The sequence below is a fragment of the Gymnoscopelus braueri genome (assembly GCF_963280865.1).
Source record: "Gymnoscopelus braueri genome assembly, chromosome: 12".
Lineage (NCBI taxonomy): Eukaryota > Metazoa > Chordata > Actinopteri > Myctophiformes > Myctophidae > Gymnoscopelus > Gymnoscopelus braueri.
The window spans coordinates 4609005-4634004 of NC_137614.1; the positions used below are offsets into that span (position 1 = coordinate 4609005).

A 25000-nucleotide genomic window follows, 5' to 3' on the forward strand; every position below is an offset into this window, starting at 1 on the left:
AGATAGCTTCATAGTCTTGTTTGACAGCACTAGCATCATCATGTAAATTCATGTTTTTTGTTTGTTTGTTTGTTAGTTTGTTTGTTTGTTTGTTTGTTTACACATTCTTGACAGTCTTATGTTGGATTCATGTTAATGTGTATTGTCAGATATTTAACCACAAACCACAAATCACTTCTCCAAAAGTAGCTGATCTACACGATCACAACACTTTGTGCTGTGAGCTTGTAGATCAGCTATGTTCTGTGAATGTTCCCCTAAGAATAGGGATGCTAGGGTTCAAGTGAAAAAAAAACAAAAAAAACAATCATACCTATCATACAAAGATTTGGCAACTCCGAGGACCCCCTACGGATCGTGGCCCCCCTGTTGAAGACTCATGCTGTAAGGGATATTATTTTGGTTAAGACCAACATTTCTTTTTGTTAAAAAGTTCAATCTCAATATTCAGTCATCATTGTTGTGCTGTTGTGTTTAGTGACAGTGGTTTGTGTTTTAAAAAAAGTGTATTTTCTTCTTAAACGGTTTTATTTTGGAAAGGTAAATAAAGTGAATGGATAAAACATTATGAGCTGCGTTTTGGAGTTAATAAACAGATAATTGATAATTTACTAATCTTGGTCTCCGATTTACTTCAATTCATCAAGTATTTTCTTCATTTTTGGATTCTTCATTAACCATTAAGGAATGGTAAGTAAACCATAGAAACAAGTCATTTCTTGGGTGAACAATTCCTAGCAGTGTTTCTCAATGGGGGGCGGTACAGCCAGGTGTTCAGAACACATTGGGGGGCGCTGGAAGCAATGTTTTTGAAAGGGAGGCTGTTGGGGGGCTTAAAGACGTATAGTGAAATGAAATTGTGTATTTTTATATCAAAATCCCCTAAAAGGCCAATCTTAATGACTTCCTGTGAACAAAAACGTACTGCGTGATGACATACTGTAGAATAGATAGACCCGACACGTATGAATATAAATGAATCTTGATTCCATTCACCTGTGGGATTCCCATAGCTGCACGTTCCTTCAAACACACCTGATTTTAATTACAGAACTACTCCGTTTTGAATCTCATTCACGATGACGTCCAGACTCCAGACGGTCATCTAGACTTAATCAGCACACTAAATAATGTATCTGACAACCTTTTAGGTTAGAAGTAAGCAACTTGGTAACAAACACGCTGCATATTGGCCGTCTCTCTCTCCTTTGAGCACTAATAGTTTGAGAACTACTGAACTAAACTAATATTTAGTATGTTTACCACGTGAAGTGAGAGCTGTGCACACATGCTTACAGCCGTGCACCCTAAATTAACCACTTAAACTGTATGCTTCACTTTCAACATTTTCCAAAAATAGCAGAAATAGCCGATCTACAAGCTCACAAAACACAATTTTGACCTCATCCGCTAGTTGTGAAAATGGAAAATCTTTAAAAATGTCTACCTACAGTATAATGACGTGTCCGAACTCGGGACGTCTGTGTTAATGTGTTTAACGACGTGCTGAATCTGCTGATGTTCTGTTGACGTCCATCCCAGACCTGCAGTCAGGCTGAGTAACGTCATTGGTTATATACTACATAACCCTACCCCGTAACCAACTGCACTGGCTTCCTGTTAAAGACCTGAGGCTGATTCTACAAAATGTCTTCTAAATCCCAACAGTATTCTGAAAAAAACGTATGTTTCTATATCAGTGGTGCTCAAACTTTTTCATGTCAAGGACCCCCAAAATTATATGTATTTGGCCGCCAACCCCCATCTCAAAATATTTTGTTCCAGGGACCCCCAGAAGCAAAGAATAGAGTTAAAAATGTTCGCTTTAAACAATATATATTCAAAGATTTGCACTCATTTTCACGTTTTTTCAATAGCCAAAGTGTAAAATAAAGTTTTTTTTAGCTCAAATCAAAAAGTGACACAGATGCGTCCCAGGTCTTAATGGGTTAAGTTCCCCATCTATCACAAACTCCTCCTTCTCACCTACAAATGTCAAAACGCCCTGTAGCTCCACAGAACCTCTCAGGCCTCCTCCATAAACGTACCCTGTCCTGGCGGAACCTGCGGACCTCCTCTCTATTCCCCAAACACGCAAGCGAACCTTGGGGGGGACAGAGCCTTCTGTGTGGCAGCCACCCCCCACCCCCCACCCCCCCACCCTGTGGAACTCTCTCCCAATAGGGTTTCGCCATGCTCCAACATAACACTGGACTGTTTCAAGGCTGCCTTGAAAAGACACACTATTCTCTCAGGCTTATGGCAAATAGTTGTTTGTTGTTTTGTTTGATTGTTTGTTTATCTGTCTGTTGGTTGTCCATTGTTTTGATGTAACGCGTCCTTGGGTTCATGAAAGGCACTATATATCATTTCAATCACATTCAAATAAACAACTTTTATACCAACACATCCAGCTGCCTGTAGCATTATTAGTAATGATTTGTCAACAATGCTGTGTAGCGCGGGGGGGGGATTCCATTTGCCATAGTAGGAGATCAACAGTCCTCGGCTTCTTTAATTGGCCAACCCAACTGGTGGATTGGCCAAACTTCAACAGGAAGGAGGAAGTTGACCCCGGTGACAACGGGAAGAGAACGCCACCTTGGGGGTCCCTCCAGGCGTGTGGGCCACAGCGCTGTGCTGATAGAAGATATCATCTACATCTGGGGAGGGTATTATTACCGCGACGTGCTTTATGCATTTGATGTTGACACCCACAGATGCTTCAAACCCAGGGTTTCCGGGACTGTTCCAGAAAGGAGGGTCTACCACTCAGCCTGTGTCTTGGGGAAGGTCATGTATGTCTATGGCGGAGACAACATATACACTGGATTAACTAATGACTTCTACAAGTTGGACACCACCACAATGGTCTGGGCTTTAATTAACACCAGAGGCACACAGCCACCTTCTGTACTAGGTCACTCTGCCACCATCATCGGGACAAGGATGTTTGTATTTGGGGGAGGGGTCAGGGAGTGCTACAAGTACATTAGTGTGTTTGACACAGAGACCAACTGCTGGCTGGACACACCCTCTGAACGGCCTCTCCCAGCAGGACGCTACAGTCATTCAGCCTTTGCCTACAATGGAGAGCTGTACGTATTTGGTGGCTGGGACCAGACCTTCAATGATCTGTGGAAATTCAACCCAGTGACCAACTCCTGGAAGAAGGTTGAGACAAAGGGGAAAGGACCGAATCCAGCGTATAGGATGGACTGTTGCATGGTGGGAGATCGCGTCATCCTCTTTGGGGGATGCAACGCATCCAATGACCTGTGCATCCTAGACTTAAGTCCTAGCCTGAAGACGCTATGCGAGCTATCAGTTATTCAGTACGGTATGGAGCAGTCTGAACTCCCACACAACATCAGGTGGGAACTGGCAGCCATGACTACCAACAGCAAAAGGAACAAAAAATCCTCTAGGTAATTAACCAGGTAGTTAATCGAATAATTGAGAAGCAGTTTTGTCTCTTATATATCAACGTATCTACACGAAATGTTTTGAATAGATTATTTCATAACTGATTAAATCGATGAATGCGATTAACCACTTAAGTTCTGTATTACACCACGTGTCATTATGCCAATTAATTCCTTCCCACACACTAACCTCTCCCTCTCCCTGGCTGTGGTCCCTGCAGGGTTCAAAATGTCAACCATTGTGCCCATTCCCAAAAAGGCCAAAGTGACATGCCTGAACGACTGGAGACCTGTTGCTCTCACCCCGATCGTCAGCAAGTGTTTCGAGAAACTGGTGAGGGAATATATCAGCTCCACGCTACCTGCCTCGCTGGATCCGTGGCAGTATGCATACCGCAAAAACAGATCCACCGACGACGCTATTGCCATGGCTCTCCACACCGTCCTCTCGCACATGGACAACAAGCTGCTGAAGGACAAATATGTACGTATGCTGTTCGTGGACTACAGCTCAGCATTCAACACCATTGTCCCAGCAATACTTGACAAAAAGCTCAGAGACCTAGGGCTACACCCAAGCATGTGCGACTGGATACAGGACTTCTTGTCCAACCGACATCAGGTGGTGAGAATGGGCAGCATCACATCCGACCCCCTGACCCTCAACACCGGAGCACCCCAGGGATGCGTGCTGAGCCCCCTCCTCTACTCCCTGTACACGTATGACTGCATAGCCACACATGTCTCCAACACCATCATAAAGTACGCGGACGACACGACAGTGATAGGCCGAATCGTCAACAACGACGAGTCTGACTACAGAGAGGAGATCAAATCTCTAGCACGCTGGTGCCGGGAGAACAACCTCTCTCTTAACGTCGACAAGACCAAAGAACTGATCGTGGACTTCAGGAGGCCGCGGAGAGACCATGCGCCCATCCTCATCGACGGTGCTGCAGTGGAAAGGGTCAGCGAGTTCAAGTTCCTCGGAGTACACATCGAGGAGGACCTCAAATGGGAGACGCACTCCACACACATGAGGAAAAAGGCTCAGCAGCGACTGTACTGGCTCCGCCGCCTGAAGAAGCTCGGAGTAGGACGTCGCATCCTCAGGCTGTACTACAACAGTTCTGTCGAAGGCATCCTAACAGGCTGTGTCACGGCCTGGTACGGGAACTGCACTGCCCGAGAAAAGATCAGCCTACAACGAGTAGTGCGATCGGCAGAGCGGATAATGGGAATCGAGCTCCCAGCGCTCCAGGAACTGTACAAAAAGCGGTGCGTGCTCAAAGCCAAGCGCATCATCAAGGACAAGCACCACCCAAGTCACAGACTGTTCAACCCCCTACAACGACCGCGACCGGGCAAGGGGCTCTACCGCAGTATCAAGAGTTCCACCACCAGATACTGGTGTAGTTTCAATCCGGCTGCTGTCAGAATGCTGAATGGGGAATAAGCCTGAATGAGGCATAGGCCTTGTTCAGCAGCCTGACAACAGGCAGCGCAGACTTTTTTTTCTGGCTCTTCCTGAACACACCTGTGGATTATACCAGGGACAATGACTTGGACTTTAGCCCCCCCTCGGACACACCTGTGGACTACACCAGGTACAAATGACTTTTTGTTGCACTCTCTCATGGAGCTACTTGCGGATTATACTAGGGTCAGTCCACTCTAGGTGGACACGCACTGACCTTTTGCACCTTAATCCCTTGTATAACGCACTGACTTTTTTTTGTGGTCTTTTTTATTGTGCTCCTTTTCCTCTAAGCACGTAAACGTCCATTGTCTATCATGCACAGTATAAGTATAACATGCACAGTATTCAATTCAATTCAAACAACTTTATTTTCCTTTCGGAACTTCGTTTGTGCAGTGGTTAAAAGACAAACATACATATAGTCAATACATATATACCTATGTCACTATAAAAGGCACAACGTTCATTTAAAACTACTACTTAAAAGCATGATAAAACTTAAAAGCATGATAAAAAATTATATATTATATTGCAACCCATGTGTTAGCGTGTACACTACTAGCGTCCATCAGGTGGAATAGTCAACGTGTTTGAGGGAGGGAGGGGGGGGGGGCTCCACCAGACCTAGATGTTCAGCAGTCTGATGGAGGTAGGTACAAAGCTATCTGAGCCCCTTTTTGAGAGTTTCGAAGCTCTGTAACGACGGCCTGAGGGCATCAGTTTGTAGTGTGTATGAAGTGTGTGTGTATTGTCCTGAACTATTTGAGAGGCCTTCTTTACTGTCCGTTTCTTGTGGATGCTGCTGAGTGGCTCCTGGTCCTTCCCAATGATCTTGCCACTGATCTTAACAACCCTGTCGAGAGGTTTCCGGTTAATGACCCGCATTAACCGGCAATGTATTGTATAGTATACAATACATTGCTGCTATGCTCAGGCACCTTAGTTTAGTTTTGTTTAGTTTTTTTAGTTTTTATTATCTCAGGTAATTTGTAAATATGTAGATAACTTGTCTGGCCTTCTGTTGCTCTCTTGTTTTGATCTCCTTCCCACTTACCCCCCACCCTCTTCTTCTCCCCCCCCCCCTCTTCTTTCTATGGAAACTAACGTTGCGATGGGAACGATGTACAAAAAAGAATTTCACCCACTTTTTTACCTTGTAAACCTGTGATGTGACAATAAAACTGATTCTGATTCTGACGTGTGTGTTGTCACTGCTACTGGCTCGCCTGCCAGTGAGGAGCCCCAACCGGGAGGAGGTAGAACCTCCGTCCTACTCCTCCCGCCCATCACTCCCTGTTGACAGGTGCCACCCCCAGCCCGTAGGAGTGACTAATATCACTCTATCCCCGCCCGGCATTCCCTCCCCCGAACACGGGCCAATTGTGTTGGTATAGACCGGTGGTTCTCAAACTTGTTCATGTCAAGGACCCCCAAATTGACACTTATTAGCCCGCAGACCGCCATTTAAAAAGATATATGAAGGACCCCCATAAGAGAAGACTTTTTACGGCTCTAGCAGTGATTTTCAACCATTTTAAGTTCAAGGACCCCCATTTAATGGCATTTCTATCTCTGGGACCCCCAATTTATTTTGTAAAATCAATGTTAATTTAACCCATAAGGGTCCATTTGGTTCCATTTGAACACTCTCAGAGTTACAGACTTATAAGGGTCCATTTGGTTCCTAACTACCTATTTAGCTGGGGACCCCCTGGAACTCCCTCAAGGACCCCTGGGGGTCCCCGGACCCCACTTTGAGAACCAATGGTATAGACGCTCGACAGAAGCACTGCGGTGGATTGGGAGACGCTATAAGGCCGGGTGTACCTTGGGGAACGAGTGCAGGTGAAACAGCTCCGGCGGTTTCCGTGGAAACTCCTGACCACGAAGGAGGGGCGGAGGCGGAGCTGAGGGCGAGTCGCCGACACTTGATTGGCTGTCGGACTGGATGTCAACGCCACTGTTCTCCTTCTTGGCCGCCTTGTCCACCTTCAGAGGTCAATTGAAGGACTGCAGGTTATTAAGGTTTAACGTTGCCAGTGACTGAAGCAAAAATACAATTAAATCTGCAATGCAATCAAATGCATATACATTTGGGGGTCCTTGAGATGAAAAGGTTTGAGAAGCACTGTCCTACAGTAATACAAAATAAAAATAATACATAGGAGTAGAGTACACTTTTATCCAATTGGACTTGTTTCTGTATCCTCTTTGAGTTCTCTCTCCTGATTGGATGAAATTGGCATCCTGACGGAAAGACCCCCGTTACTGAACATTAACCACTTGAACCACTTGAACCCCAGCATCCCTTTTCTGAGGGGAACATTAGCTGAAAATAGCAGAACTACAACGCCTCACGGCGCAAGGCAAAGAGGTTTGGTGTAGATAGAGGGGAAATAAAAATCACACCCAGTGTGAAGTGAGTGGTGCCTTTGATGAGTTCATTATGCGCATGTGTTGCGCTCCTGTTTGTGTTTAATTAGTGTCACTGGTTGCATCTTTGTGTTGCAATCAGCTGCAGCTGTTGAGGTCAGACACAAACATGTTGAGGCCGTCCGCCAACATACGGACGGACGGACGGACGGACGGACGGACGGACGGACGGACGGACGGACAGACACACACACACACACACACGGTCAAATGTAGGAGTGGTTGGTGGTTGGCACCACTCAAAAAGAGCAGACCAAGTACAAGTTCTCAGCTAGGGGGTCCTTGGCCTGAAAATCATTGAAGACCCTGTGTCTATGATTGCTATCAGAATATAGAGCTATTTAACACTTATACAAAACCACAAAAAACACACTAGGGGACCGTTTAGACGACAACGGTCTCTAGAGAAAACAACAGATGTGCCGTCCGGCGTCCGTTTAGACGGCAACGGCATTTTCGGGGGTTTGAAACCGCAACAAAGTGAAACCCCCTTCCAGAGTGGAAATCTTTGAAAATCTCCGTAAATGGGCAAAACGGGGGAAACGGCAAAACGTGTGACAACGTCATGTCGCGTATGCTACCACATCGGTGTAAACAGCTGTGAGAGGAAGTAGAACCAGTGGTGGAAAAAGTACTCACATGTTTTACTTAAGTAAAAGTATCAATGCTGCAATGTAGAAATACTCTGTTAAAAGTAAAAGTACAAAAGTATTGGTATTAAAATGTACTTAAAGTATCAAAAGTAGAAAGTATACTCATTCTGCAGAAAGTCCCATCTCACAAGTTTCCCAAAAAAAATCTAGCAGATCTACAAGCTCATTGTGAGCTTGTAGATCGGCTAGCCACCTAGCCACCTGTCATGCACACTCCAGCGTTTTCAATCACCGTTGCGTCTATGTGTAAACGCAGAATAAGAAGTGAGAACACAACAGCACTTTGTCGTTTTCTGTTCTGATCGTTACTGTGTAAACGTGGCCTAGAGATCATACATGGGCAACTGGCGACCCGGGGGCCACATGCGGCCCCCACCTTCACTTAATGCAGCCCACAGGTTAATATCAGAATACTGATATATTATATATATCATTATTATGTTACAATTCTAAACATGCAAACATGACCCGCTTTAATTACTTTAGTCTAAATTAGTAGCTTAATGACTAGTATTAAAATTCTATTTTTCTTTTTTATGTCCAATGTATTTGTATTTAAGCTAAAAAAGATTACATAAGTATGACTAACCTGAACTAAATTTGAAATTAAATAATAAAAAAAAAAAAACTTTTCAGGATTCCAATAAAAAATATAGCAAAAATAGCAGATCTACAAGCTCAAAACGCGTCGTGGTGCTACTTTTGTGTGACATAGAATGGCCAAATGCGGCATTCATTTACGAAAAACATTAAAATACGGAGATAAGAGGTGTCTGCCAGACAGTATATGCAATGTGGCCCTCTGGAGTGAGTGTGGAAATATAGTGGCCCTTTCCATCATCAAAGTTGCATCACCCCTGGCCTATAGATGATGGATGGGTGTTTTCTCACAGTTACCTTGCGGACCTTGCGGATGGAGGCGTACTCCGCCGTAGCCGCAGGGTCCTGGTTGGTCAGGGATTGGAGCGAGGACAGAGGGGACCTGGTCACCTTGTTGACCCCATTGACCCCGTTACCTCCTCGGCCCCTGAGGGCCCCGTTCCCCCTGCCGTTCCCTCTGCCAAGCTGTGTGACGGGCATACGTGCACACACACACACACGCACGCACACGCACACACACACACACACACACACACACACACACACACACACACACACACACACACACACACACACACTCAAATCAAGTATAAATTGCACAACACAACATTCCAGTAGTGGATTAAGTACTCTGATTGATTTACTTAAAGGACCACTTCACCCATTTTACCATCTATCTTCGTATAATTGGTCCTCACTTATGCTCAACCCGCCTACCAGTGACTCCAATGGTAGGCGGGGTTGGTCATTGCAGACAAGATTTGTATTTCTTTCTTTCCTTCCTTTTTTTAATGCAAGAACAATGGCTTCTATTCTAGCATCCTAACTTTCGGGGAAGAGAACGCCTGCAGTCTTTATTAGCTTGGATTCCCCATTGATGATGTCAGAAAATGGTGCCATTGTATAATGAACATTAGTGAGGACCAATTATATGAGGGAAAGGTTTTTTGTGTCTGGGTAGCTCAGTCGGTAGAGCACGCGCCTCAAGGTCATTGGTTGCTATGCTGAGGCACCGCCAACTCAGCGAATCGGCTTGGGTGTGGCAAGTCGTGCGGTACGTACTGGGAACTGATGGTAGGTCTTGTTGTAAGTACTGGGAGCTGATGGTAGGTGTTGTTGTAAGTACTGGGAGCTGATGCTAGGTGTTGTTATAAGTACTGGGAGCTGATGGTAGGTGTTGTTATAAGTACTGGGAGCTGATGCTAGGTGTTGTTATAAGTACTGGGAGCTGATGGTAGGTGTTGTTATAAGTACTGGGAGCTGATGCTAGGTGTTGTTATAAGTACTGGGAGCTGATGCTAGGTGTTGTTATAAGTACTGGGAGCTGATGCTAGGTGTTGTTGTACAGTAAGTACTGGGAGCTGATGGTAGGTGTTGTTGTAAGTACTGGGAGCTGATGGTAGGTGTTGTTGTAAGTACTGGGAGCTGATGGTAGATGTTGTTGTAAGTACTGGGAGCTGATGGTAGGTGTTGTTGTAAGTACTGGGAGCTGATGGTAGGTGTTGTTGTAAGTACTGGGAGCTGATGGTAGATGTTGTTGTAAGTACTGGGAGCTGATGGTAGATGTTGTTGTAAGTACTGGGAGCTGATGGTAGGTGTTGTTGTAAGTACTGGGAGCTGATGGTAGGTGTTGTTGTAAGTACTGGGAGCTGATGGTAGGTGTTGTAAGTGGTCCATATCCCAGGGGTCTACTCTAGCGCACTGTGAAACGGGGATAGACTCCCGCGCTCTGCCTGATACCGACAATAAGCCTCTCCGACCGACTTACTTACTTAAGGTTTAAAATGGGTGAAGTGCTCCTTTACGTACTGTACTAAGTTACATTCAACCACAGTTTTTTGTTTTATTTTAGTTTTTTTGCATTTGGACGCACACATACGTTTCCGTTGGCGTTCCCAGCAGCGCGGGGGGCGCCAGCCTGCGCGGGGGGGATGTGGGCGGGAGGGCTGTGGGCGGGGGGACTGTGGGCGGGGGGACTGTGGGCGGTCCTGCCGGCGTTGGCCGACGTGGGGGGCGGGGCGGGGGGCACTTGGGGCTCCGGCGGCGCCTCGCCCTGCCGGACGCCCACGCTCTCGTACAGGCCGTCGTCGGCGCAGTGAGACGAGGCGGAGGGCGTGGGGTTGTTCCGTAGGCCCACCTCTGTGTAGGTGTGGTCTCTGGTTTCTCTGCCCCCTCCTCCGCACGGCGCGCCCCCTCCCTCGCCTAGGACTGTCACCGTCATGAACATTATAGGTGGAGGTTAACTGTCATACAGATGATTGTGATCATTGATTTGATTGTGTTTTTTGGACAAATTACACTTCTGTTTGCCTTTTATGCTTTTAACCCATTAAGACCTGAGGCCGATTATAATTTTTTTCTAAATCCTAAAAAATATATAAATTCAAAGATTTGCACACATTTTCACAATTTTACAAAATAGCAGATCTACAAGCTCATGCCGCGCTATGAGCTTGTATATCTGCTATTTTTGAATAGCCTAAAGAAATCTAAAAATTACACAGATGCGTTCCAGGTCTTAATGGGTTAAACCAAAACATTTTGAGATGACATTAATAACGTAGACAAATAAGGCCTTTTACTGAAATATATAAAGATATGAAACATAATGGCCGGTACCAATAATCAAAATTAATATGTTACTACGGTCAGAGCGTCCATACAAAACAGGCCATACACTTAATAATTGTGCACTCTCAGAAATAGCAGAAATAGCAGATCTATAAGCTCACACGCATTGTGAGCTTGTAGATGTGATATTTAAAAAAATCTTGAAAATATAAGAATACATGTTTATGTTTTGCCCTAAACGGCAGGTTGAAAATGGTTAACAAAGAGCGTGGATAATGACCTGGAAATAAAGACAGAAACATGGCGTTTCTCTTCATTTCATCCAGCAGTTTTTATACAGATCAATGGACACTATTCTGCAAAATATTAATTAATAAGAATTGCCTTAACCGAACCCTAATCCTTTTCTGGGGTGAAACAAAAATAGCAGATCTTGAGCTTGGTTACAGAGCTTGTAGATCGGATATTTTTTGCCAATAAATGTTGTACAGTTGCAACTCAGGTCTGTTTTACAAAGAGGGTTTAAGTGGTTAAGTGCAGAGAACTCATTTTACTGTATATGTAGGCCTATATGTATATGTATATGTATGTGTATATGTATATATATATGTATAATGTATATATATATGTATAATGTATATGTATATGTATATGTATATGTATATGTATATGTATATGTATATGTATATGTATATTTATATACAGTGACAAATACTGGAGTGAGGACCACATATTAATAACTAGCACTATTATAATTGGGATCAGGCGATTATGTAATAATCCTCACCTCCCACTGCTGCGGTGGGCCCCTGGCCGAGTGGGCCCTGGCCGAGCCCCTGGCCAGGCCCCTGGCCGGGGCCCTCGATGGGGCTGGTGGGGATCTGGGGCAGCTGGCGGCCATGCAGGGGCCTCAGGTCTGGCTGGGAGCGACGGCTGTGCAGCAGCAACAGGTCCATGCTGGCAGGACGGTTCTTATGGACACCTGGAGAGAGAGAGAGAGAGAGCAGTGGAACAAGGACTTTACTTAAGCCTTTTAGACCGGGAACGTATCAGTGTCACTTTAGAGTTCTTTGGGCTATTAAAAAATAGCAGATATACAAGCTCATAGCGCGGCACTCGGTGCCGTGCTATGAGCTTGTAGATCTGCTATTTTTGAAAAAAAGTGAAAATCTTTGAATATATATTCTACAAATGTCTTCTAAATCCTAACAGTTTTTTGAAAAAAAAACGTATGTTGCTATATCAGTGGTGCTCCAACTTTTCCATGTCAAGGACCCCCAAAATGATATGTATTTATCCGTGAACCCCCATCTCAAAATATGTTGTTCCAGGGACCCCCAGAAGCGCACATCGGAGTTAAAAATGTCAGCCTTAAAACATATATATATATTCAAAGATATGCACAAATGTTCAAGATTTATTCAAAAATAGCAGATCTACAAGCTCATAGCGCGGCACTCGGTGCCGTGCTATGAGCTTGTAGATCTGCTATTTTTGAATAGCCAAAGAAATGTAAAATGACACAGATGCGTTCCCGGTCTAAAAGGGTTAATAATCCACTGAGACCTGAGGCCCATTCTACACAATTACTTCTAAATCAGTGCTTCTCAAACGTTTTCGTGCCAAGGAGGACCCCCAAGATGATACGTATTTGACCCCCCCAAAACACCACCTGACTCCCAGAAGAGAGGATTTGTGTAAAGACAAGTAAAAGTAGCAATACCACAATGTAGAAATACTCCGGTACAAGTGTTGTATTCCAAAGTATGGGCATCTATACTTAAGAGTACCAAAAGTAAAAAGTACTCATTAGAATGTCCTATTTCACAAGACTTTTCTAAAGTTTTCCAAATTTGTCAAAATCTTTCGAAAAAAGCCAATCCACAAGCTCACAAATGCTATTTTCACTATATTTGAAATTGGGCTGAAGTGGTTGATTAATAATATCACTGTAAGTTTGGGTCCCGAGAGTTCCTTCCTAGAAATGAACGCATCAACGGTCAGTGATACCTACCGTTTCCATTGCAGGGCAGGCGGTTGATTTCATGAAGCCTGGTGTCAGATTTGCTCATGGAGTTCAGATTAGGATGGCGAAGGGTGCCTTGCTGTTGAATGCATGTACAGTGCATGTAAATATATATGTTATACAGTAGCCTCCCTTTGGAAAATCAGTCAGATTTTCGCAAGGAGCACTCGTTTTTGGCGACGTCGCCACCCGCACTACAAAACGTACGAAAAACGAGTGCTCCTTTTTCCAATTTGACTGATTTTCCAATCGTACTGTAACATATATGCTTATAGACCATTCCTATAGAACATGCTTATGGCATGTGAATGTACTGTATGTGCTTATTGACAGCCCCCCCCACCAACACACACACACACACACACACACACACACACACACACACACACACACACACACACACACACACACACACACACACACACACACACACACACACACACACACACACACACACACACAACTCACAAGTGCACAAACATGCGCATATAAATCTCCTCAATTGAGGCAGAAATGGAGAACTGGGGGAGAGAGAGAGAGAGAGAGAGAGAGAGAGAGAGAGAGAGAGAGAGAGGCAGAATAAATGAAATGATATCTCACCATATTTACAGATGTGCCCTTCTCCCCGGCAGGGGGGTGTTTGCTCTTGCTTTTTCTGAGGACGAGACGTCAACAATGACAGGAAGGTCAGTAGAAGACAACACACACACACACACACACACACACACACACACACACACACACACACACACACACACACACACACACACACACACACACACACACACACACACACACACACACAGAGAGAGCAGACTGATTCTATCAACACTGTGGTCAGGACAGAGATCTGTTGCTTGATAAGAATTCTCACAAATAAGAGAGTGTGACTCAGTTCTTTGTGGAATGTGAAGGCGTCCTTCAGTGAAGAACTGTACTTGTGGGTGGTGTGTGTGCGTGTGCGTGTGTGTGTGTGTGTGTGTGTGTGTGTGTGTGTGTGTGTGTGTGCACACGTGCGTGTGCGAGCGCGAGTGTGTGTGTGTGTGTGTGTGTGTGTGTGTGTGTGTGTGTGTGTGTGTGTGTGTGTGTGTGTGCGTGTGTTTGTGCGAGCCAAATATCCAGTGATGGAAGAAGTACTCACATGTTTTACTGATCTACAAGTTCACAACGCGTTTGCGACGCGTTGTGAACTTGTAGATCGTCTATTTTCAAGTAGTATATATATACGTGTAGGTCTGAAAGGTTTTGTAATAATATTCCCGCACCGGGAATAGGTATAAATAGGTATAAATAGGTATAAATAGGTATAAATAGGTATAAATAGGCTAACCCAACTCAGGCTTTAAGTTTAGGGTTTAAAGTTTTCTCCCAAAAATGGCATTTATAAGATGGTGCCGTCCTTAAAACGTAGATATAGTAATAAAAACACATCGTCTCTATCGGGTGGAAACCTCATATTTCCAAAACTCTTACTTTTCAGGATTCAAATTCAAAAGTAGCAAAAGAAGCAGATCTACAAGCAGATCCAGCTTGTAGATCTGCTACTTTTGATGCTTCTGTGTGACGCTGTATATGATCAAGTAGGACGTTAATTTATGAAAAACACAAACAGTTTGAATATGGAGATAAGAGGTTTCTGCCCGACAGCAATGATATGTGTGTGTGTGTGTGTGTGTGTGTGTGTGTGTGTGTGTGTGTGTGTGTGTGTGTGTGTGTGTGTGTGTGTGTGTGTGTGTGTGTGTGTGTGTGTGTGTGTGTGTGTGTGTGTGTGTGTGTGTGTGTGTGTGCGTGCGTGCGTGTGTGTGTGTGTGTGTGTGTGTGTGTGTTTTATTGCCCACCACCACACAAAATCGTAATTTTTACTGCACAGTGCCTGGGGTTCAGAACGTTCCATTTGAGTGCTTCTTCCTCACATCAGCCCACATTCTCTAGTATCTCTACACACATCCAGAGAGCTATGCATCCTTCTGGCTCCCCGGAGATGCTTGAAACCAAAAGGAACTGTTGATATGGTCTCTGTCGGGAGGTCCCATGATGTCACATCCATTATCACACATTCCCTGATAACTTTTGCTTGGTTTATTATTGAGGGGCCGTGGTTTTATATGCAATATGGTAAAGGTAAATCTTCGTAAAAAAACCCAAAAGTTAGAATATGGATATAAGAGGTTTCTCCCCCCCGACAGCAACGATAACCAAGTTGATACACATCCAGCGTGGCGCTGCTATGCGTCATCCTGGCTCCCTGGAGATGCTCATAGGTAACCATAGGGAACTGTTGATATGGTGAAGATTCGTTGAGGTAAGCGTTGCAGCAGGTTATAGCGAGAGGACATCGTTCCACCCTCATCTACCTCTTTGTCTTTTTCCACTCAGAGACAAACACTGACTGCTGTACATATCACTAAATGCTTTGATGTACACAACCGGAGCAGTGGTGCGAGAAGTACTATTTTTTTTTACTTGAGTAAAAATACCACAATATAAAAATAGCCTGGTACTTACAGCACTTAAGTGGAAGTACTCAATTCTTTCAAAATGTGTCTTAATTGAGTCAATTGGTTAATGCATATTCTTTTTAATAATTATCTAAATCTAAAAAGTAACTAAAGTCATCAAATAATTGTAGTGGAGTAAAAAGTAAATGTGCCTCTGATATGTGGTGGAGTAGAAGTATAAATCGTGCGTGTTGAAGTAAAAGTATCACAACTGTACTCAAGTATATACTTAAAGTACCAAAAGTAAAAGTACTAAAATGTTTGAAAATAGCAGATCTACAAGCTCAAAACGCTGTGAGCTTGTAGATCGGCTATTTTCAAATAGCCTATGTATAAAATAGGGATGAAGTGGTTAATGTATGTTTTATGATATAATAAGTTATATCTAGTACGTAGTAACAAAAGTTTTCAAACACATTTTGTGGAGTAAAAGTACAATACTTGACTCTGCGATGTGGTGGAGTAGAAGTAAAAGTATTGAAAATTGGAAATACTCCAGTAAAGTTAAAAATACCTCAAAATTGTACTAAGTACAGTACTTGAGTAAATGTACTTAGTTACTTTGCACCATTGATGGTCGGTAGCCTACTTGAGCAATTGTACTTAGTTACTTTACACCCTCGCTGCCTGGCAATGCTTTCATGTGCAAAAGGAGCTCTCATGTAACAGACAGACATCATGCTGACAACACCAGGCTGTTATAAGGAGGTTCATAGAGAAGCTCGCCCCGCTCTCTCTCTGCTTCAATCCCCAAGAGAGAGAGAGAGAGTTCTGTCCTCCTCACGCACGCTGAAGCCTCTTATTATGAGCACCCATGGGAGAAGCGTGAGAAAGACCTGGAAGAAGGGCTCCCCCTAGGGAGCTGTCTGCATCATAACAGGACCCAGGTGGTATAGCAGCAGACAAGAGTTGGAGTAAATTGATGGAGAGAGACAGAGAGACAGGGAGGTAGAGATAGGAATGGAGAGAGGATGGTCTATCATTGTTGTCAACCATGAATCCTAACTTCTGAAAGAATCACTGAAGGGTATTTAACCAAATAAACCCTACTGTATATAAATGGTAAATGGTGCATATTTATATAGCGCTTTTATCCAAAGCTCTTTACATAGATTGTGCATTACATTCACCCATACATGGTGGAGAAAACCATGCAACCGTCCACGTTCGGCGTCTTGCTCAAGGACACTTCGACACTGACTCTGGGGGAGCCCGGGATCGAACTGAGAACCTCACGTTTCCCATCCGGCCGTCTCTACCGGCCACTCTACCCCTGAGCCACTGCCGCCCCTAAATATACTTATACAGTATATAATATATTTATTTTTTTTCGGCTATGAAGGGTAAACCCAGATCATTCCATAACCTGAAACTTTGCTGAATCCGATTTTTTTTTACATTTACAATATAGATCCACCCCTGGAGGGACAGGTACAGTACATCAGTGGTTCTCAACCTGTGGGTCGGGACCCCCAGGGGGGTCCCCACATGTTTTTGGAGGGGTCCCCAGATGACAATGAAGTGACAATTGGACTTTTAAGACCTTTGTAATACCTAAGAAAGAAAAGTAAAAGACCATTACTGCATCAAAAGTAATTAACTTAGTAGTAGTATTATCATCATATAAAGACTGGTCAAACATTGACCAAATTGTCAAATAATATAAGAAAGAGGCAAAAATTGTGAAAATAGCTCACAATGCCTCGCAACAAGAGGGGTTGTGGAGCTTGTAGATCTGCAATTTTCACAATATTTATCTGTGGAACCGAGTCAAACTAAATGTAATGCCTCAACAACAAGTGCCTGTCAGGGTGGTGGGTCCCCAGTTCAATTATGAATATTTTGGGGGGGGGGGTCGCGGCCTGAAAAGGTTGAGAACCACTGCAGTACATCATTAAAAAAAACGTCATAATAAGTGAAAGGCAACCTCACAACATGCCACAACGCGTTACAAAGCCATATGCTGAGAAACTGGTGAGGGAATACATCAGCTCCACGCTACCTGCCTCGCTGGATCCGTGGCAGTATGCATACCGCAAAAACAGATCCACCGACGACGCTATTGCCATGGCTCTCCACACCGTCCTCTCGCACATGGACAACAAGCTGCTGAAGGACAAATATGTACGTATGCTGTTCGTGGACTACAGCTCAGCATTCAACACCATTGTCCCAGCAATACTTGACAAAAAGCTCAGAGACCTAGGGCTACACCCGAGCATGTGCGACTGGATACAGGACTTCTTGTCCAACCGACATCAGGTGGTGAGAATGGGCAGCATCACATCCGACCCCCTGACCCTCAACACCGGAGCACCCCAGGGATGCGTGCTGAGCCCTCTCCTCTACTCCCTGTACACGTATGACTGCACAGCCACACATGTCTCCAACACCATCATAAAGTACGCGGACGACACGACAGTGATAGGCCGAATCGTCAACAACGACGAGTCTGACTATAGAGAGGAGATCAACTCACTGGCACGCTGGTGCAGGGAGAACAACCTCTCTCTTAACGTCGACAAGACCAAAGAACTGATCGTGGACTTCAGGAGGCCGCGGAGAGACCATGCGCCCATCCTCATCGACGGTGCTGCAGTGGAAAGGGTCAGCGAGTTCAAGTTCCTCGGAGTACACATCGAGGAGGACCTCAAATGGGAGACGCACACCACACACGTGAGGAAAAAGGCTCAGCAGCGACTGTACTGGCTCCGCCGCCTGAAGAAGCTCGGAGTAGGACGTCGCATCCTCAGGCTGTATTACAACAGTTCGGTTGAAGGCATCCTAACAGGCTGTGTCACGGCCTGGTACGGGAACTGCACTGCCCGAGAAAAGATCAGCCTACAGCGAGTAGTGCGATCGGCAGAGCGGATAATGGGAATCGAGCTCCCAGCGCTCCAGGAACTGTACAAAAAGCGGTGCGTGGTCAAAGCCAAGCGCATCATCAAGGACAAGCACCACCCAAGTCACAGACTGTTCAAACCCCTACAACGACCGCGACCGGGCAAGGGGCTCTATCGCAGTATCAAGAGTTCCACCACCAGGTACTGGTGTAGTTTTAACCCGGCTGCTGTCAGGATGCTGAATGAGGCATAAGCCTTGCTCAGCAGCCTGACAGCAGGCAGTGCAAAACCTTTCTGGCTCTTCCTGAACACACCTGTGGATTATACCAGGGACAATGACTTGGACTTAGCTCCCCCTCGGACACACCTGTGGACTACACCAGGTACAAATGACTTTTTTGCTGCACTCCCTCATGGAGCTACTTGCGGATTATACTAGGGTCAGTCCACCCTAGGTGGACACGCACTGACCTTTTGCACCTTAATCCCATGTATAACGCACTGACTTTTTTGTCTTTTTTATTGTGCTTTTTTTTCTCTAAGCACCTTAACACATTGAATGCCAAAAACGGTCCGGACCGTTTTTGAGGATCCAAACGAGAAGTGCCGAAAACGGTCCGGACCGTTTTTGACCCAATTCTATTTTTATACATGTGGGCCACGTGGGGCGCTAAAACGAAACTTTGACATCACCCAAGGAGTTTCTGAGAAGAAGAGGCTGGATCTGGCTCCATGTCAAAAATCCTTCCGGTCGGCGTTTTCAATGTTATCTCCTTGACTAAAAGCTTAATATCTCCATTTCTTTTTAATGTGGTGAAAACGAGCCGTTTTCGATCGGCGATCACGCTGCAATGGAGGATCGCGTTAGAAATATTATTGTTCCAGGCGTTAGTCGGGACCCTCCGCCGTCTCGCACGCACGCTTTGTTTACATGCACTTCCGCGTCGGGGCTTCTACAGCACGAAACGTATAACGCAAGTGGATGGAAGAAATGCAGGCACTCAACGTATAATATTTTAATAAACCTCTGGCACCCACTGTGTTAACGTCCATATGTATATCATGCACAGTATAAGTATAACATGCACAGTATACATACATTGCTGCTATGCTCAGGCACCTTAGTTTTTTATTATCTCAGGTACTTTGTAAATATGTAGATAACTTGTCTGGCCTTCTGTTGCTCTCTTGTTTTTGATCTCCTTCCCACTTGCCCCCCACCCCTCTTCTTCTCCCCCCCCCCCCTCTTCTTTCTATGGAAATTAACGTTGCGATGGGAACTATGTACAAAAACGAATTTCACCCACTTCTTTACCTTGTAAACCTGTGATGTGACAATAAAACTGATTCTGATTCTGATTCTGATATGCGTTGTGAGCTTGTAGATCTTTTTTATTTTGAGGACTTTGCTTTGTTTTTTTAGTACATGTTTTGTGTTGTGGGTTCCCAGAACTCAGACTCAGTACCTCCTCCTGAGCACGGCCAAAACCAACGGCTCGAAAAGAGCCATTGGTTGACTGGAGTCCCCCTGGGCTCTTTACTAGGCCCCTCCTCTTTTCTCTGTACACTAAATACAGTATCTTCGCTGAAAATAGCCGATTATGAGTTTGTAGGTAAGGTTATAGGCTATATTTTTGCTCCGAACGTTCACCCCAGAATAAGCACACTGCTAGGGGTCCATGTATGATGGGAAATACCTAAATAGGTACATGTGGTGTCTTTTCTCCTGGCCAGGATCTTGTCCAATTTAAACATATCAAAGAGCCATTCAGCCAAACAAGCTGTGAGCACTGTGATTTGCTCCAGAACACCAACCTCTGGCAGGTAACCTAACTGTATATTTGATCCTTTACATCTCAACACTGCATCGTTATCAGTGCTGGAAAGTAACTAAGTACATTTACTCAAGTACTGCACAGTACCGTCATTTTCCTGCTCTACCCCGGATTTGAACCCGCCCGGTTTCTGACATTTTTTACCATTGAGCTAATAGAGCCTGCCAGCTTGCTCAGGGGATAAATTGAATCTTGACCATCAGGTCAAAATTCGTGTCAGATCCTGAGGTGAGACATGAGCTTTGACACAATCTAAATGTCTCAATAGAAGAGCAGGGAGACAAAATACAACCACCCCCATTGTATACGTTTCCATACAGTCCGTACATATTGGACAAAATTACATTTCATTAATTAAAAAGGTTACATAGTACCGCTTTAAGTAAAATGTTTAAGTATTTTTTTTACTTTACTTGAGTATTTCCATTTTTTTAATACTCCACACCATCCCAGACGCCATTTAAAACTTTAGTAACTATTTTCTTTGCAGATTTAGATAATGACAAAACCCACTACATTAACCAACTAAGCCCTATTTCATACTTATTTGAAAATAGCCAGTGACTGGCTATTATCGAAAAAAGTACTTTATGTACAATTTGATGCCAATACATACTTTTACTCAAATTCTGAATACAGGCTTTTTACTTGTTACTGAGTATTTGTATATGGTGGTATTGCTACTTTTACTATAGTAAAGAATCAGAGTAGCCTACTTCTTCCACCGTTACATCGTTATGCATGACGCCCGCTGGGCACGGCATTTCTCAACATCCTTATCTGTGTGTATCCCATGGCAACAAAGCCGCGGGGGCAGCGCCTGATTGGTCCCCGGAGGGCTGCGGGGAAAAAAAAACAGAAAACCTGCAGGCTGTTCCATTACTCCTGCCTGTGCTTAGGATGTTTTCATCCTGCTTTTAAAGCGCAGGTTGTTCCGTTGCTTTAGTCTGAGCCCTGAGGAGGAGGAGACCACACTGAACCAGGTCTGACTTATACTGTATGAGACTCTTTGGCCCCGCTGACTTAATCCGGTCCTGGAAGCAGAGCGTTTCATCTGATCTGACACGCGCTGACGTTAACATTCATCGCCGCCGCTTCTGCAGCGAGCGAGTGTGCGAGTGAGCGGGGGGGGGGGGGGTATGAGAGATGAAGAGGATGGACAGGATGAAGGAAGGGGGAAGAGGGTGGAGTAGAGAGAACGAATGAGGAGGGAGAGAGTTAGATGAGAATACAAAAAAAGAAGAAGAGTGCCGGAGATGACAATGACTGGGTAATGCACAGGAAAGTGCTGATGGAAGACAGGGGCGGATTTAGCAATTACGGGGCTCTATAAGCAAGGCTCAACTTCGAGTTCCATTTAGTGTGGCACAGTGGTGCTTTTAATTTAAAGGACCCCCCCCATAACTCTGAGAGTTACACACCCGTTCAGGGTCCATTTATAACCCCCTCAAGGAACCATGAGGGTCCCTGGACCACACTTTGAGACCCACTGGTGTAGCAGAGTGTTTACAGTGAGCCAACATGCACAACATCAGCGCCCTGACTCTGTTTGACCAGAATGGAACAGAGCCTTCATTAGCATCATTGGTAACACCTGTGACGGCAGTAAGGCCTAATTGAAGGAAGTAAGGCCTAATTTATTTTCCAATATGGCTGCTGTGCATAGAGCCTAATTGATGGTGTCTGCGCGCAAGTAGCAGACCTACAAGCTCACAGCGGTCGCATCCTCCACAATGTGTGTGACTCAACATGATGATAGGTGTTCTTATCTTCAGATGTTCGGTTTTAGGTCACAACCGAACCGAGGCAACAAGGGCAATCTGTATGACCTCTGACCGTTGACCTGTGTGACCTCTCACCTTTGGCAGCCCACGCAGATGAGGACGATGAAGATGGTGACGACGAAGGCAGAGGCTGCGGCGATGGCTCCCAGGATCAACACTTTATCCTTAAAGTCCATGACACACACACACACACACACACACACACACACACACACACACACACACACACACACACACACACACACACACACACACACACACACACAAACGTACACACACACACACACACACACACACGCACACACACACGCACGCACGCACGCACACACACACACACACACACACACACACACACACACACACACACACACACACACCCACTCACTCCGTCTGAGGTTTGCTCAGGAAAACCTAAAGGGCGGAGAAAGAGAGAGAGAGAGAGAGAGAGAGAGAGAGAGAGAGAGAGAGAGAGAGAGAGAGAGAGAGAGAGAGAGAGAGATGATGGTTACATGAGAGGCAAAGATGACAGGAAGCACATGCAGCAGAAAGCTGTGTGTGTGTGTGTGTGCGTGCGTGCGTGCGTGTTGCCTCCAGCTTCTTATCACTGTCTCTTCTCTCTTGGTGAAATCATTCTATTTCTGACTCCCTGGGTGAAGTGATGCACAGACACAATGCAACACCTGACAGTGACAGATATAAAAGATGCACAGACAGCAGCATCACGTGTTTCATATCACTATCACACCTCTTTCTCCTTCAGAAGGCTTTTCATAAAACTAAAAGGTGCTTCTTGTCACACGTACTGGTGTGTTGGTGAGAACCCAAAGGCAGGACAGCCAGGCAGGTAGTGTGCTTAAAACCCCATGATTGGGTGTTTTAATACCGGTTAATGACCCGACTAGGACTGACTGGGGAACAAGACTACATAACATGGAGGCTGATTACTAATGAGACACAGCTGGGGAGGACATGAACATAGAACCATGAAAACTAGAACATGAAAACTAGAAATACAAGACCTAGACAAGACAAAGTCTGTGACTGTGACAGTTCTCAAACCTTTTAATTTCAAGGAACCCCCAACCAAATGCACCTGTAGAGGTTCCTTTTGTACACTCTCAGAGTTACAGTAGAACCCCCTCCTCAAGAATCCCTGAGGGTCCCTGGACTCCACTTTAGAGTTAGAATATGGAGATGAGAGGTCTCTGCCCGGTACTGCAACGTTAATAATCGATCTGAAGTAAACGTGACATTTCCACACGTTGTGAGCTTGTAGATCAGTTAGTCAGGTTTGAATTTCAGGTAGTTGGTGGCCTGGGCTGCAGCGCTGCATGCCTCTCATGCAGCGCTGCATGAGAGGCATGCAGCGCTGCATGCGACCGATGTGGTCGGTTGCATTGTTTCATTTCCTTGCAGGAGATGTGACTTTCTGTCCGGGTAGGAAACGGAGCAAACTGCTCTGTGATGATTTGCAATATTTCCCACATGATGCGGTGGCCTACATCTTAGCAAGCCTTGTGCAACGTGAACTATAATTCTTGCAAGAGAAGAAGTATGCTGACATGTTGCGCACTCACGCGCGCGCACGCGCGCACACACACACGTTTTTTCTTCGTTTTTTTCACACTGTCAGAGCTGGTCCCGTGGACTTCACGTCTGATATCCTATATGTTTGTGTGATGGGGAACATTAGCCAAAAATAGCAGATCTGCAAGCTCCCCTGTGGAGCTTATAGATCTGCTATTTTCTGTTATCTGCTATTTGCTGTAGAGGGGAAAAAGAGCAGACCAAGTACCAACGGTCAAGTTGACTAAATATTGAGGGTTTGAAAGGTTAACTATCTGAAAATACACATTATAATATGAATCCAACTATCTATGAAATCTATGGAAAAGTTTAGTCTGCAACACGATTGTAAACAATGTAGTGGGGGTCCCTGCTTCATCTCTCGCTCAGCGAAGGGGTCCATGGCCTGGAAAAATATGTTGAAGACCCCTGGCCTGGAGGGTCAACGGACGGCACAAACTTGGCACCAAAGCTGTTCAAGGGGTCTGCCATCACAATAGCCACACCAGGGACCCCTATAACGTGGCCCCTGGGGCTGCCTCATTTGTGCAACATAGGACTAGGTTTGAAGGCGTAGCGTCCTGAAAATCTAGTACTATTACAACACCGGAGGTTCTCAAAACCTTTTAATTTCAAGGACCACAGGTCCATTTGGTTCCATTTGCACACTCTCAGAGTTACAGACCTGTAAGGGTCCATTTGGTTCCATTTGTACACTCTCAGAGTTACAGACCTGTAAGGGTCCATTTGGTTCCATTTGTACACTCTCAGAGTTACCTATTTACCCAGAGTTATTTATCAAAAATTCCAATGAAGGCCAAAATTATATAGATTTTTTTAATGATAGGAATCGTTAAGGAATGGGAAACGTAAAAATCCTACAGGAATCCCATCCCTAGCCGCGACACAGCCGTCTGTCTGTCTCTTTCTGTTCCACCAAGAGGAGAGAGAGAGAGTCCCTGGACAGAGTGACAGTCACCATGCTGCCGCCCTGCCCTGCATTTCCATTCTTAGCCTCGTTAATGAAGCTAATTTGGGTTTTAATTAACCAGCTTTCACCCTGGCGTCCCTATTTAGGGGGCATGTCATGTGTGGCGTGCGCCATGTACAACACATCAGTGTATTTCTATATCTTTCTTCATAAGCACAAACACACTTGCAGCAATGTGGTCAGTGACTATTAACCCATTAAGACCAGGAACGCATCCGTGTATTTTTTAGAGTTCTTGGCTATTCAAAAATAGCAGATCTACAAGCTCATAGCGCGGCCGCGCTATGAGCTTGTA

The 25000-nt window shown here is 44.9% G+C and overlaps 2 protein-coding genes across 8 annotated transcripts in view; one reads left to right on the forward strand and one right to left on the reverse strand.

Moving 5' to 3' along the window:
• nkain4 (sodium/potassium transporting ATPase interacting 4) overlaps window positions 1-25000 on the forward strand; it is a 280906-nt gene that overhangs the window by 82358 nt on the left and 173548 nt on the right. The gene's annotated exons all lie outside the window — the stretch shown is intronic.
• Window positions 1-25000, reverse strand: part of LOC308097510 (uncharacterized protein) — a 124274-nt gene that overhangs the window by 40980 nt on the left and 58294 nt on the right. For 6 of the 7 annotated variants that reach the window (XR_013934216.1, XM_080445326.1, XM_080445325.1 and 3 more), the window contains exons 2-8: window positions 22224-22559; window positions 13789-13843; window positions 13177-13267; window positions 11950-12144; window positions 10471-10799; window positions 8889-9056; window positions 6733-6894 (exon numbers count right to left, since the gene is read on the reverse strand). Coding sequence is in view for 6 of the 7 variants with exons in the window: in XM_080445326.1 (XP_080301452.1) it covers window positions 6733-6894; window positions 8889-9056; window positions 10471-10799; window positions 11950-12144; window positions 13177-13267; window positions 13789-13843; window positions 22224-22324 (1101 nt within the window). In the remaining variant the exon portion in view is untranslated. The remainder of the gene's footprint in view (window positions 1-6732; window positions 6895-8888; window positions 9057-10470; window positions 10800-11949; window positions 12145-13176; window positions 13268-13788; window positions 13844-22223; window positions 22560-25000) is intronic. The other variant, XM_080445327.1, reaches the window with a different exon arrangement.